General features: G+C 56.4%; 1 protein-coding gene across 2 annotated transcripts; it reads right to left on the reverse strand.

The window, feature by feature from the left end:
- Nucleotides 1-14,416, reverse strand: Map3k11 (mitogen-activated protein kinase kinase kinase 11). Of its 2 annotated transcripts, none has more exons than XM_037208165.1 (10): nucleotides 13,169-14,416; nucleotides 8,464-8,644; nucleotides 8,151-8,299; nucleotides 7,891-8,066; nucleotides 7,548-7,791; nucleotides 6,975-7,088; nucleotides 6,042-6,177; nucleotides 5,857-5,945; nucleotides 2,176-2,556; nucleotides 1-866 (listed from the first exon to the last, which is right to left on the reverse strand). In XM_037208165.1, the coding sequence occupies exons 1-10, from the start codon at nucleotides 13,908-13,910 to the stop codon at nucleotides 529-531; spliced, it is 2,550 nt and encodes an 849-aa protein (XP_037064060.1). In that variant the 5' UTR covers nucleotides 13,911-14,416; the 3' UTR covers nucleotides 1-528. The 2 variants fall into 2 exon arrangements, with proteins under 2 accessions (XP_037064060.1, XP_028711695.1); XM_028855862.2 differs by having other exon boundaries at nucleotides 5,857-5,948; nucleotides 13,169-14,415.
- Between the last annotated feature and the right edge of the window lie 338 nt (nucleotides 14,417-14,754).

Consider the following 14,754-nt stretch of genomic DNA (forward strand, 5'->3'; position numbering starts at 1 on the left):
TTTGGGGAGACAGCTTACGAGTTTATTTGGCTTCATTGGCTCCCCAGGCCAAGGCCCCAACCTTGGCTGGGGCAGGAGAAAGGCACCCAGAGGACCCCGGCTCTGATAACCTCCAGGGAAGGGGGTCCAGGAACTAGGCCTTGGGGACAGGGGCCACAGTAACAGGACTTGGTCAAAAGTGCTGGTGACACCTGAGGTCAGCCCCTCTCCCCTGTACCTCCCCCTCCTCCCTGCACCACTTCCGGGGCAATTCCCTGAGACAGGCTCTGGTCCTCCCAACCAGCTAGGTACAGTGTCAGGCCCCAGCGGGGCAGGAAAGTCAGGGGACCTACAGGTTGTAGGTATGTGGGGTGTAGCCCCCCATCCAGTGTGAAGGCTTTCTGTGCAGTGTAGTGTTCCTGACCCCCGCAAGGGGCCGGGGTCCCTGGGGGAAACCAAGGCAGCCACAGAGGCCTGCCTGGCTCCTCTTCCAGTGTATGCTATGCCTCCTCTAAGGCAGCTGGAGCGTGGGGGTGTGGCCTGGCCCACTCAAGGCCCTGCTTCTGGTGCCCATGGGGCCTGAGCACCTATATCTTTGGTCTGCGTCCTGCAGTCCTGGGAGCCTCCCCGGAAGGGGTTGGCAGGTGGGGAGTCCCAGAAGGGATCTGAGTCTGGGAATAAGGTCCAAGGTGCCCGTCGGGGCGCAGGCTGTGGAGAGGGCAAGGGTGAAGGCCGTGGCCCAGCTGACACGAAGCTCCACGGGTCAATACGGCTACGGAGTGGTGAGGGCCGAGGTCGGCTGATAAGGCCCAAGGGTGGTGACCGAGGGGTTCCAGGGGTGCCAGGAGCCGAGCGTGATATTCCTGGTGGGGGTGAGACAGTTCTTCCTATGGAGTGTTGAAGGGGTACACGGTTAAACACCTACTAACAGTTCCCCAGAAGGGGCGGCCCTGCTCCGGTCTAAGCTTCTGGCTATAGTGTGTGTGTGTGTGTGTGTGTGTGTGTGTGTGTGTGTGTGTGTGTGTGTGTGGGTGTGTGTGTGTGTGTGTGTGTGTGGTGTGTGTGTGTGTGTGTGTGGTGTGTGTGTGTGTGTGTGTGTGCGCGCGCGCGCGCTATGATTCTAAGGCTCTTCATGCTCTATGACGGGTCTGTTCATCACACAGTGTTGCAGAAACAGGCTGACCTAGACTCCTCTGGGCTTGGTGACTTACTAGCCGGGGGAGCCCTGGGCCTTAACATCTATATGCTCTGTGCGCCTTAACTTTGCCTCATCTAAGCTGCAGACAGCTTAGCAGTTAAGGGTGCTGCTGCAAGACTAGCGACCCGAGGTCAAACCTGGAACCCAGGTGGTGGAAGGAGAACACCTGTAAGTTGTCCCCGTATTTGCACTGTGGCGGGTGTGCCCCCCTCCCCCATTGAATAAATACACGTAAAAACAAATTCATTTCCTCATTTAGCCTGGCATGGTGGTACATGCTTGTCATCTCAGAACTTGGGAGGCTGAACCAGGAGGACTGGGCTACACAGGGAGATCCTGCTTCAAACAATCAAACAAAAGTACTTCATCTGAGAACTGGGCATAAGAATGTTTGAGGGGCCGGGCGGTGGTGGCGCACGCCTTTAATCCCAGCACTGGGGAGGCAGAGCCAGGCGGATCTCTGTGAGTTCCAGGCCAGCCTGGTCTACAGAGTGAGATCCAGGACAGGCGCCAAAACTACACAGAGAAACCCTGTCTTGAAAAAAACAAACAAACAAACAAACAAAAAACAATAAAGAATATTTGATATAGGGCTGGAGAGATGGCTCAGGGGTTAAGAACACTGGCTGCTCTTCTAGAGGACCCAGGTTCAATGCCCAGCACCCACATGGCGGCTTACAACTGTCTGTGACTCCAGTTCCAGGGGATTAGACACCCTCACACAGACATATACGCAGGCAGAAACACAAGTCAAGGCTCATAAAAATAAATTAATTAAAAAAGAATGCTTGATACACGTACTTGGCCTAACTAATCAATGAGTCTGGCACCATTAGGGAGATTTCTATTCTTTCACAGCTGAGCCTAGAGCTCTACCAGTGGTCCAGCGCCTGAGGCTCTGTTTTGGGTCCCCAGCAGCTGCCTGAGATCCTCTAAGTTCCTAGCCTCCTCCTTTCTCAGAGGGCCTCTAGCTCACACTCAGTTTTAGGGTCACTCACCACGTGTCTCTTCCCGCCGAGGGCTCTTGGCTGACGGCTGGCCTGAGGGAACACCCAGGTCCAGCAATAAGGGTGCAGGCGTGGGTGGGCCACGGGCATTGGGTGTTGTGGGTGAGAGGCGGATGAGCGGGGTGGAGGGCATCTCGGCTGGGCAGGGTGAGGGCATCTGTGCAGGGGGTGGTGCTGGTGGGGGCTCCCCGCGTTCACGGCTCAGGCCTCCGGGAGGCTGCAGGTCACGGCCGAGACCCAGGGACGCCAGCAGAGCGGTGCCCCGAAGCAGCGCGCGTTGGATCAGTTTGGGAGTCCCGGAGCTGCTGCCCCGCTCGGTGGGCCCGGACCGCCGTGGCTCCTCTGGCTCCGGGCTGGGCCGTGGAGGGTTACCTGTGGGCAGCGGTGGCACGGGTAGTTAGATGAAGGCTAGTATGCCTGCCGGGCGAGCATCCTCGGGACCCCTCCGTGGCCTTGGAACAAGAACCGAGTTCTGCTTCCCACGGCCATCTTCCTGGGCTCTATCTGTAAGCGCAGCTCTTGCCGCAGAACCTCCCTACCACACACACAGTTGGCTAAGGGGAAGGGGTCTGAGGGCGGGGGCAACGGCCTGGAGCAAAGTTTGGAAGCAACTGTTGTAGAAACTATCCTCTGAGCAGAACAGATCACTTCCTCCGAGCAGCTGTAACTTCTCATAGGACGCCCCCTCCAGTCAGGCTTGTTTAAAGCCCTACATAGGAGGGTCTGGAGGGTCATGTGACCTTCACCTGACCTTCTCGGGTACTCATTCTCTCCTGTACCTCCTAGCCAGCTGTCCTGAAAGTCCTTCACTCTGCATTATCATCAAAGCTCTCTCTCCCCGCTCTAATCCCTTGTCCTCCCTCTTGGTGCCAGGCACCTAGCTGACCAGTCTGGAGATCTGGTTCGGCTGGACACAGAAATATAAGGCTGGGGAATGTGAGCTTCTGCTGTGAACAGGATTTAGCTTGGAGTTCTGTTGGCCCAGGGAGTTTTCTTTTTTAAAAAATATTTTATTTGTATGAGTATTTACTACTGTGCATGCCTGGTGCTTGCGGAGGCCAGTAGAAGGCAATGGATCTCCAGGAACAAAATAGTAATAAAAATGTAAAAAAGAATCTACAAGCATTAAAATAAGCAGGAGAAAAATGAAGAGAGGGAAGCGAGAGGGGAGCCTGGAACCCAACGGGGTGAACGGAAGTTCCTGAGTCAGTTCTGAGAAACAGAGGTCCCCCGAGCTAAGTGACTTGCCCAAGGTCACTAGTTAGCAACCCTGCTATTTAGGAGAAGACAGCAGGGTACGCGTGACCTGGAGACAAAGGTGAACTTGCTTCTAAGGGGCTTCAGGCTGGTGAGTGGCTCCTGGCAATACCCTGTGGGCAGTTTCCTGTCAACGCAGGCCAACTGCAGGCTGCCAAAGAGCAACTCACTGTGACCAGGTTCCTAAGGGCCAGAACCTCCATCTAGGGGTCCCTGGTAGGGGCCTATGCATGAGACGCTCTGCGTGTGGGTCCTCTAAGAGACCCCAGTTCTTAGGTCTCAGCCAGCGTCCCGACTGTGGGTGTTTGGAAGGTAAGGTCATTACTCTTCTCATGGACCCAGATGGCAGCAAGAGTGCAGGCCTGGGAACCACAGGCCTGGTCAGCAGTTAGGCGGTGTGTGTGTGTGTGTGTGTGTGTGTGTGTGTGTGTGTGTTGGGGTGGGGGGGTGGCAGTGTCCTCTCACAAAGAGTGAGCAGAGGGAGAGGTGTGGGAGCTAAGTCTTGTGTCCCTTCCTCTAGGAACTCAGGGAAGCCGTGGCCAGAGGACCTGGCAGGACATGGACAGGACTGATCTGACCACCTGGGTTTAGAGGCCCTCCAATCCTCCTTTGGTCCTTCTGGCCTGGTACATTCTGGAACAAACAAATTCAATCCCTCTAGTCTTCCAGATTTCAGTTCAACCCTCATACGACAGCCAACTGTGGGCCGCAACTGCTGGAGCAAAACGTGGGGGCTGGAGAGACGGCTCAGCGGTTAAGTGTGCTGGCCTCTCTTCCAGAGGACCTGGGTTCAGCTCCCAGCACCCACATGGAGGCTCACAGCTATCTGTAACTTCTGTTTCAGGGGTCTGATGCCCTCTTCCCCCTTGTGGTGTTCACAGGCAATGCATGCACACAGTGTACATACACACTTTCAGACAACACACACACATATAAAACAATAATTAAAACTAGGTGAGGCCGGGCAGTGGTGGCGCACGCCTTTAATCCCAGCACTGGGGAGGCAGAGGCAGACGGATCTCTGTGAGTTCGAGGCCAGCCTGGGCTACAGAGCAAGCTATCCAGGACAGGCTCCAAAGCTACACAGAGAAATTCTATCTGGAAAAACAAAACAAAACAAAACAAAAAAAAAACCAGGTGTGGTGGCTCACACCTTTAATCCCAGCACTCAGGAGGCAGAGGCAGATGGATCTCTGTGAGTTCGAGGCCAGCCTGGTCTACAGAGTGAGATCCAGGAGAGCCAAGGCTGTTACAAAGAGAAACCCTGTCTCAAAAAATCACACACACACACACACACACACAATAAAACAAAACAAAATCTTAGTAGAGGGAAGCTGAAGAGCCTGTCTCCAGAGTCAGATCAGCCAGGGTTCAAATCCTGGCTCTGCCAGTGCCCTACAGCAAAGCACTTAACTTCTCTGTGCCTCCTCTGTAAAGTGAGCCAATGATGCTATCCACTCAGCAGATAGGAGAAAGCCAATATTAGCTGTTGTTATTATAGACACAGGTAGAGGCGGCGATGGCTACGGGTGAGTGCTGAATGGGAAGGGCCAGCTATTGAGTGAACAGGGCTCTAGTCTCAGGCCATTAAAATAGGGTCTAAGGTCTACATTCTGCTGTGTGCAGCAGGCGGGGCTGGGAAACCTTTGAATGGTTCCCAGGTTGGAATAAGGTCCCACAGACAAACCACCACTCTCTTGGCTCTGTGGAGTCTGGGCAGTGTTGAGCTGGGCCCTCTTCCCTCTGGCGTTGGAGGCCACTTAGCTTCCTAAGAAGTCTGTAGAGAGGAGGAAAGCTTCCCAGGAAGTCAGCTGAGAACAAGGAAGCCGCAGGTTCTCTTGATTAGTCCTTAGCTGGGGGCTGGAGGTAGCATACTCCCCTCTTGGAGCCCCAACTTTCTTGTATCTAACATGGGGAGAATACTGGCTCCCCACTCACAGGGTTAGACATGTCGTCTCCCTCACAGGAAGGCTGTTATCATCACAGAGACGGAAGTCCTGACTCCCCGAGACGCAGATGGGGGTCCCAGATCTCCTCTAGCCTTGTCTTACTGTCCTCTTCTCCACCCCTGGGTCTGCGGAAGGGACTCTGAAAAGCACTGTGGAAGCCATCAGGACAGCTCCACCTCTTCTGAGGTTACAGCACTACCCAGAGCTGCAAAAGTCCTTACTTAACCGGAGGGCTAGTCTCTAGAAGCCCGAGGCCTCAGGCAAGTCCTTCTTGTGTGAGTCTGGAGGCCGGAACTGGTGACCTGGGCTCCAGGTCTGCTTCTGTGCGGCTTTGGCTTCAGTTCCCTAGTCTTGAGCGAGAGCTCTAAAGGCAGGATTCCTTCTCTGCCTGCTGGCTTCTCAAAGTCTCCCCAAATGCCCGCAGAAAGAGTTAAGCCAGATCGATAGGGGAGACAAAGTCACTCACCGTTGAGTGTTGGGGGAGTAGAAGGAGATCCTAATGGGGAGGAATCATCTGAATCCAGGTACCACGTGGCGTCATCCATGCGGGACCTTCTTCTGGACAGGGAGGGGCAGAGAAGGCAGGCTTTGTGAGTCTTAAGCCTCTAAAGAAGCGTGCAAGAGCAGGCTTGGGGACACTCAGGCACTCACCTCCCATTCTGGGCCTCCCCAGGCTTGGGGGAACTGGGACCCCAGGCCCAGCACGCACGCCTCTCTCCATTGCTTGAATCTTCTAGACGTCTAGGGGACTGGCGGCCCCAGGTCTGGCCTGACTCTGCAGGTTCCACTGTAAGGGACACCGCGCGGTCTGAGTCCACCCTTGTCCTCCCGCACCACAACAGTCAGGACGGAGGGGCTGGGTTGGACTCTGGTGGGATAGGTATGTCTAGGCCCCGGGCCAGCAGGGAGGTGGAAGCACGTACTTAATCCCTCAGCTGACCTTCGCTACTCATCAGTTAGCAAATCACCTTCAACTGTTTGAGTGTGAATATTTGCTCGGCCACTTACTGGCCATGTGGCAAATTACTCATTTCAATTTTTCTCATCTACACTTAGCAATCCACTAGAATTACTGAGTTAATATTTGCAAAGCATTCAGGAAAATAAAGACTGTATGACCTGCTGAGTAGTGGTGGTGCCTTTAGTGCCTTTAATCCCAGCTCTCGGGAGGCAGAGACAAGTGGATCTCTGTTAAGTTCAAGGCTAGCCTGGTCTACAGAGGAAATTCTAGGACAGCCAGAGCTGTTACACAAAGAAACCCTGTCTCGAAAAACCAATAAGAAAAAAAAAAAAAAAAAAAAAGGAAGAATCAAGTGTGGTGGTGTGTGGTGGCCCAGGCCTTTAATCTTGGTACTCAGGTAGATCAAAGTTAAGACGGTCTCAAAAACAAAACAAAAAAATCCCAAATCATGATATTATATAATCACCTCATTGGGGGGGGGGAAGTAAAGTTTTTTTTTGGGGGGCAGAGAATTACATGAAGAGGAGGGAAGTCTGGAAGCAGAGGACAGAATACAGTGAGGGGGCGGATCCACGGGTAGTTTTAGGGGCTGTGGGGAAGGCAGGGCAGACCAAGTTTCTTACACTGGATGGCTCGGAACCGAGGGAAGGTGGGCGAGTCCCCAGCCCCAACCTCGAAGACGTTTCTCCTCCGGTCAAGGCCAGGAGAGGCCTGCACAGTGATGCGGTGTTTGAAATCTGGGTTTGGAAAAGGGGAAGGCGGGTGCAGGTTTGTGAAGAGGAAGCCCTCCAAACCTCAGGGACCCTGGGGAGGCTCCCAGGCCTCTCCGGTAGTGGCCACAGTGGCTGTGTGCTGGGGGGTGCTTCATGCATTCCTGCCTCGAGGCCTTCAATAAAGAGAGTCGGTGGTTGACCCCCATCACAGGTAGATAAGTTAGTTTACTGTGCAGGCAGGCCGGCCCCACCCTCTCGTCCTCAGAACTTTCAGGAGCACCACTGGCAGGCAGCCACTAGCAGCTGGACATGCAAATATTCCCGTCAGGACCCGCCCACAGGAAAACAAAATAAACCCCTCCCTATTCCAGCCTTCCACCAACACCCCACACCAATCCCGAAGCGGCCAGCAGACAAGCTTGACCACACCCCCCGACACCCACAGCCAATGACAGACAGGCGTCCCGGAGCCCCGCCCCCTACCCAGGGGCATGCTGATGCGCTCTCCACCGTCGCGCGCCCGGAGCTTGCTCCGCTTGAAGGTGCCGCGGCGGCGGCGCACGTGTGGCCGCTCTCGGTCCACTTGCTGCAGCAGCAGCGTCAGCTCGCGCTCAAACACCTCCAGCTCCCACTGGGCCAGCAGGTGCTCGCGCCGTCGTAGCTGCTCCGCCTGGGACCGCTGCTCGCGGGCTGCACGCGTCAGCTCCTCCTCGCGGCTCAGTAGTTCCTGCGCTCCGGGGAGTTAAGGAGGCGGGGTCAGCCAAGCATTGACCCAGACCTCCCACCCCATCCTCTGCCCCATCTTGTATCGCCGGGGTCCTCCCACCTTTTCCTTGGCCCGCAGTTCGTCAAAGAGGCCTTGGATCTCGCGTTTCCAGCCCTCCTGCATGGAATGGAAGGAGTCCCGTGGCATCTCCCTTAAGACCTGCGCCTCTAGCGCCTCCAGCTGCTGCAGGATGGAGGCGAAGTCGGGCCTGCGGTGGGGGTCCTGTGCCCAGCAGTCTAACGGGGCAGGATAAGAGAGTCTGGGTATATGGGTCTGGGGCTTGGGAGTTTTCCCCTCGCCTGCCCAGCCCGTCCTCTTACCGGCCATGAGTTGTGCGAAGGGCTCAGGGCAGGTAGACGGGATGGGCAATGTTAGCTTGTTAACAGCCACACCATAGGCTACTGCAAGACAGTCTATGCCGCGGTAGGGCACCTCCCCGGTCAGCAGTTCCCACAGCAGCACCCCAAAGCTGTAGGGGAGACAAGGGATTTGTGTGTTCTCTTCACTCCAAAGCAAGGAGTAATTAAATGGATTGGGGCCCTTCCGGCTTCAGCCTGACTGGCCACCCCTAGTCTTAAGCACCCCTTCTCACCTGCTGCAGCCCCAGACCGTCAGTCCCAACCCAGGCTGTACCTCCAGACATCGCTGCCCTTCGAGAAGGTGGAGGCCTTGATGACCTCAGGAGCCATCCACGCATAGGTCCCCGCAGCACTCATCTGGGTGGTTTTGTGCCACTCTCTGGCGAGGCCGAAGTCGGTGATTTTTAGGGTCTTTTGCTCCATGTCGTCACCCTCGATGGGCTGCAGCAGCAGAACTGGGGGGAAAGTGGATCAGGACCGTGGGTGTGGAAAAGAGGGCTAACCGCTAGGGGATGGGCATGTGGCACACACATCTGATGGAGGTCCGGGCCAGGCACTGAGTACAGGGGCAACGCATGAGGATCTGGCTTCCAGAAGCTCACATCTGGGGGTGAGACTTAGGAGATAACAGCTGGGGCACACATTCACTGCAAGGGATTTCTAAGTTGTTTTTTCTCCTCCTCTGAATGATAGAGCTAAATTTTAACACTTAGTTCTAACTAAAATAAACAAGCCAAACTAAACCAAATGAAACAAACAGGTAGGAATTCTTTTTTTTTTTTGGGGGGGGGGGTTGGAGACAGGGTTTTTCTGTGTAACTTTGGAGCCTGTCCTGGATCTCACTCTGTAGACCAGGCTGGCCTCGAACTCAGGGATCCACCTGCCTCTGCCTCCTGAGTGCTGGGATTAAAGGTGTGTGCCACCACCGTCAGGCAATTGATTCCCATTTTACAGGTAAGGAAATGTCTTGATCAAGGTCATAGCAAATAAAGTAGAGATTCTATTCAGCCTAGGGCTGCAAAGCTAATGTTCTAGCTTTTTTCTGACACTGAATGGAATAAAAACTGTAATGTGGTAGATTCTCAGTGTTGGTGGTTCTGCTTTCAAGAAAAACCTAGCCAGGCAAGGTGCCTCAGGAGGCAGAAGCAGGTGAATCTCTGAGTTCTAGGCCAGCCTGGGCTACAGAGTGAGTTCCAGGACAGCCAAGGCTGTTATACAGAGAAACCCTGTTTCAAAAAAACAAAAACAGAGAGAGAGGGGAACCTGTTGAATGTCTTGCCACTTTGCTGAGGCAGGAGTGTGGACCGGAACCTAGGCTGGGGAATAGGAGGGAAGCCCTCAGTGAGCAAAAGCCTGGGGGTGCTGGGGCCCCCAGCCCTGTGACTCTCACAGCTTCTCAGGCAGAAGACTCCAGAAGGTGTCTACAGAGGGAGCTGGGTGTGAAGAGAAAGGGAGGGTGGCGGCTGGTGGTCAGACCTAGCAGGGCTGTCGGGCTTTGATCCGAGTGTGGCCACCACTCTCAGGACAGGGAGGAGGGGCAGCAACTTAGACAGCTCTTGCCAGGATAAAAACAGCTCAAGCAGCAGGGGTGGCGCACGGCTTTAATTCCAGCACTCGGGAGGCAGAGGCAGGTGGATCTCTGAGTTCGAGGCCAGCCTGGGCTACAGAGCGAGATCCAGGACAGCTAGGGCTACACAAAGAAACTCTGTCCCTGTCATAAAAAACAAAGCAAAACAAAGCAAAAGCCACCACCACCAATAACAAAAAATCCCAGCTCAAGTGACAAGTTTTAGGGCAACAGGAGGACAAAGTCACAGAAACCTCACGGGTCCATTCCTGGTGAGCAGGACCACCTGTTCTGAACATGTGTCAGGCACATCCTCCAGCTCTCCTGCACAGGATGTCAGGGCCGCAATGGGGACATGATAGGTGCTGAGAGGGAGGGAGCGGGGAAGGGCACCTATGTGGCCAGGTAAGCCAGGGAGGGCTTCTCGGCGGAGGGGTCAGACCAGGTTTTCATCTTCGAAAGCCTGAATCCAGAACCCATGTTTCCACTGCTGGCCAAGCCCTGAAGTTTCACGGGTGATTTGGTACTGCTGCCTAAGCCACCCCCAAACCCTCCATTTTGGGGGTCTCTCTTTCCTTGCAGCCTCTCCCATTCTCAGACTCTCCTTACCACCCCTGGGCTGCCTCCGTCTCCTCCAGTGCCAGCCCCACTCCTGCATGGCATCTTTTAAACTTGGCATCTAGGCGAGACAGTAGTCCACAGAGTACGGCTGTTAGTCTGTCTGCCCCCACGCCAGGCAGACTCAGTCTCTCCTAATTCAGAGTAGGGTCTTGAACTCCACCTGCCCCTCTTCTGGACTGGGACTGAGTCTGGCATAGACAAAGCATAGGATGACAACAAACGTATCTCACAGGACTGTCGAGGAGTCTTAGACCAGTCCAGACATCTCAAAGCCTGGAGCCTGACAGCTGGCAGATTGTTCCCACTACTATCACCTGCCTTCGCAATCTCGCTCCCTGCTGTGAGCGTCCACTCCTTCCTCTCCACCCTCAATCCTGACCCCGGCCCCAGGTCAGGCTGCTGAAGGCAACCGGACCGTGGCTGGGCCTGTGTGAGCTCCTCTCCGGAGGAACAGCCACAGGCTGGGCAGGATGCAGAGTACAGGCTCTGGAGCCAGGACCCACCCGTCACTGAGGACCTCTCCCAGCCTTTAACCTCGTCTCTAGCCACCTGTGGGCGCCTACAGACAGGCAAAGCACTTTCTGCACCGTTTTCTCAGCAAGGAGAGCCGACCTCCCTCTTTTGGGCTGGGGAATCTGAATTTCAGAAAGAAGTAGCAGCTTCAGGACTTTGTATCTGTGGCATTCTGCTCCCTCCCCACTCTCCACTCTGGTATCTGCAATCATCTCACTTCTGCATCCCCAGGGTTTCCTCCAGGTTGTTTTGTACCCTGCCTGGGTCCTGAATTCCTCACAACCTAAGTTACTGTTCTGATGCCTGACTGGGACCTTGGGCATGGGTGGTCAGTGGCCACCTAGTTGGGGCTAGAGAGCCCAAGCCTTGGGGCAAGCCTACAGTCACCTCCTTACTGTCCCCCACCCCCTCCCGGCCTTTGTCAGGCTAGGGAGTAGCCTGGCCAGCTCACACCTCTTCCTCTTCCCTCTCATGGTCCCTACTTCTCCTTTCTAGGAGGCCTGGGCTAACTTGGGGGGGGTGTTCTTTGGGGGCGAATTGGGGGAGGTCAGGTCCAGGCCGGGCTGGCTGGTCAGTCCTGTGACTCGTGGGCCTAGAGAATTCCCCCTTCTCTCCCAGCCAGGCTTTCTCACAAGGCCCCCATTGTCCAGGAAAATCATGCCATTGTTTACTGCCTGAGCCCCCCCCCCAGCCCAGGGACTCCCCCCACCCCAATCCCACAGACAGCAACTCAGGCCCAGGACTGGGTCTGTGAAGTTGGATGCCAGACTCAGGCTGAGGGCACCTTGCCTGCCCTTCACCACCACCCAGACTGAGAGGGAAGCAGGGAACTAGGTCCCGGGCTGGGGGGGGGGGCAATCCCTGGCTCCTTCCTCTCCTGAAACCCTACCACCCCCAGCTCTTTCCTCCCCTGCAGGCAGCTGGGCTAGGGAGGGAACAGGGGCTGGAGCTGGGGCAGGAAGCCAGCCCAGGGGCAGCAGGAAACACAGGAAGCGGTGTAGAGGGTGGGGAGCAGGGGCCCGGACTATTGTTCCATTTTTTTCTGGAAAGAGAACGGAGGAAAAACAGAAGACAGGAGCCCCCACCCCCTGGGCCTTTGGGGAATCCCCCTCAGGCTAGTGCAGGGAGTGGGGTCCCTGGGTGGCTGGGGTCCACTCTGCTCTCTGGATGTTGGGGCGCACTGCTCAGCTCTGGCAAGGACTTGAAAATCACTGGTTCTGCTGTTTCCCTCTAGCTCCAGCTTTACAGTAAGCCACGGCCAAGAGACTCAAAATGCCCGCGCTGATCCCCCTAAGGCTCGCCACGCTTTTCCTCTCCAGTCATCCCACTGAGCACTGCTCCCACTGCCTTCCCTGCCTTTCCCCAGCTGTATGTACCCTCTGCTCCAGCAGACCCAGGGCCTGGTGTCCCCACGTTGCTGGACCTGCCTCTGAGCCTGCACTGTGGTCAGGCCCTGCCCAGACACCTCACAAAATGCTGCCTGTTTTGGACTGGCTTGAGACCTGCCCACTTCAGGAAGCCGTGTGCACCTGTCACTGACGTGTCTGTAGCCTGTGATAGCTCCTATGAATGGGAGTCTGAGAGAGTGAGAGGGGAGTCTCCCTTCACTAGGCACTACCAGCCCTACCGCCTGATTCCCTCTTGGCCATCCTGCCAGAAAATATCTGCATCATTGGGCATCCTGTGTCGGGGCTTTTGAAGGCCATTACGCTGCTCTGGCCTCCTCATCGCTCTCTTTTTTGGAGGCTCTGAGTTGAAGCAATCGGCTTGTGACCCTGCAGTCAGGGAAGAGTGGGATGGACCAGCCTTGATCCCCAAGCAGGGAGGAAGGTCTCCCTTCTGAGATCTCTGTCCTGATGGAGCTGCCTAAGGGGAGGGGAGAGCAGCAGCATCATGTTTATGAATTTCAGGAAAGGGGAAGGCTGGGAGAGGCAGCCTCCAGGGGACTTCCCTGAGGTGGTGGCCATGGTTAGGCAGGATGCTGATGGCCCACCTGAGAGCTGTTTTTTTTTTTAAGCTTGTCCAAACTGCAGCTGCAGGTTGGGATCACAGACTTCTAGGACAGAGGCAGAAATCTGCCAGGTGCTTGGGGTTCCTATTTTGGGGTCACTGATAGGCTATAGGTATCCCTGGATATCTAATACTCCTTTTCAGGAAGGAGTTCTTGACTTCAACATCTCCCCAACTAGCTCAGCTAAGAGTCAGGAGGAGATGTGCACACCTGGGCCTTGGCTGGGCAATGCCTCCCGTTCCCCTGCTCACGCCCCTGGAAACTCACTGTTGTTGGACTTCAGGTCTCGGTGGATCACAGGCACCAGCGCCTCACAGTGCAGGTAGTGCATCCCACGGGCAATCTGCACAGCCCAGTTGACCAGCACATGGGGGGGCACGCGCCGACCAGCCAGGGCCCGGCTGAGAGGCCCACCAGCGGCATACTCCATCACTAGACATAGGTTTGGCTCCTCCAGGCACACAGCTTTGAGGGCAATGATGTTGGGATGTGCCAGCATGGCAAAAAGCCGGGCCTCCTGTCGAACACTTTCAGCTGTTACACTTATGTCCTCATCAGGGTCCTGGCGAGCGGCTTTCACAGCCACCAGCTCCCCTCGCCAGCTGCCCCGGTAGACCTTGCCGAAGCCGCCGATGCCGATCACCTCCTCCAGTCGCAGCTCCTGGAAGCTGGCCACCTCACAGGGGGGTGGGCCTCCACCCCGAGACACATAGTTGGATGGAAAGATGCCCACCTGGCCACCCACCTGGCCCGCCCACCAGCCCTCATCTCCGGAGATGGCTGCATCCCGGGACAGCACCTCCACACGGTCGCCCTTCCTCAGGGCCAGCTCGTCCTGCCCATTGGGCTCATAGTCAAACAGGGCTGTCCAAACAGGGTTGGCATAAGCTGCTGCTGCCTTCGGGGACCCCTCCGGCCGGACTCCACCACTACCCCCGCCGCCCCCACTGCCACTGCCATTCCATGACCCCAGCGGGCTCTTGAGGAAGAGGTTCTTCAAGGGCTCCATGGCCGGGAGCCAGCTTTGGAATGTATGGGGGACTTTCTTCGGGTGCCCGTGGTCTCCACCCCCGCGGGCTTCTGAGGCCCTAGTGCCGGAACTTGGGCATACGGGCCCTGGCCCTCAGCCCCAGACCCACGCCTCTCTGGGGAGCCAGGAGTGTCGCCTCCCGGCCCCCCGCATCTCGGGCTTCTGGAGGAGGGCACCGAGGGCAGTGTGGTCAGGCTGGAGGGGTGGGGCCCCCTGGCCTCCGGCGCCTCACCATGGCTGAATTGGAGCGACAGAGAGTCCCTCGGTCCCGAAGTAGTCCAGGGAACCTGGCTCCAGCGCCCGCCTACTGTAAGGTGGGGCCTGCCGGGGTCAGCGCCGGACTCTGGTTGCGTCTTCAGGCGCAAGAGGTGAAGAGAAAAGTCCCCAAGTTGAGCCGAAGCTACCTCTTGTCGGGCTAGTGCCTTTGGCCCCAACAGCTCCGACCCCGTTCCCTTCTTCCTCCTCCCTTTGTACTTTGGCCCCGGGGGCGGGAGGCAGAGGTGGAGGGTGGAGTTTCACTTTTTTCCGCTCTTCTCCCTCCTGCAGGAAACAGCATCAGATGACGCGGGCGGGTTGCACCGCTCCCCTCCCGGAGGCTCCCGGCGGCTGGGACCGGGAGTTCCCGGGGAGATTGGCCAAGAGAAGGAGAAGGCGGGCCAGGTAGTCCCGGGCGCCCCCCTCAACACACCCACACACCGTCACAGCTCTAGGAAGAAAAGCCTTAGGTTATGTCCTCCGCTCCTCAGGGTGGATCGAAGAGGATCTCTGCAAAGACAGGCCACAGTCCTTGGGTCTGAGTTCTCATCAGCAAAATCGCACTTGC

The sequence above is a fragment of the Peromyscus leucopus genome, chromosome 1 (genome assembly GCF_004664715.2).
Source record: "Peromyscus leucopus breed LL Stock chromosome 1, UCI_PerLeu_2.1, whole genome shotgun sequence".
Lineage (NCBI taxonomy): Eukaryota > Metazoa > Chordata > Mammalia > Rodentia > Cricetidae > Peromyscus > Peromyscus leucopus.

Coding starts and splice junctions, on each gene's coding strand:
- Map3k11 (XM_028855862.2), bottom strand. CDS start 13,910: ATGGAGCCCTTGAAGAACCTCTTCCTCAAGAGCCCGCTGGGGTCATGG. Junction 8,645..13,168: donor AGACCTGAAGTCCAACAACA/GTGAGTTTCCAG, acceptor CTTTCCCCCCAG/TTCTGCTGCTGCAGCCCATC. Junction 8,067..8,150: donor CTTCGCACAACTCATGGCCG/GTAAGAGGACGG, acceptor CTGCCCCGTTAG/ACTGCTGGGCACAGGACCCC.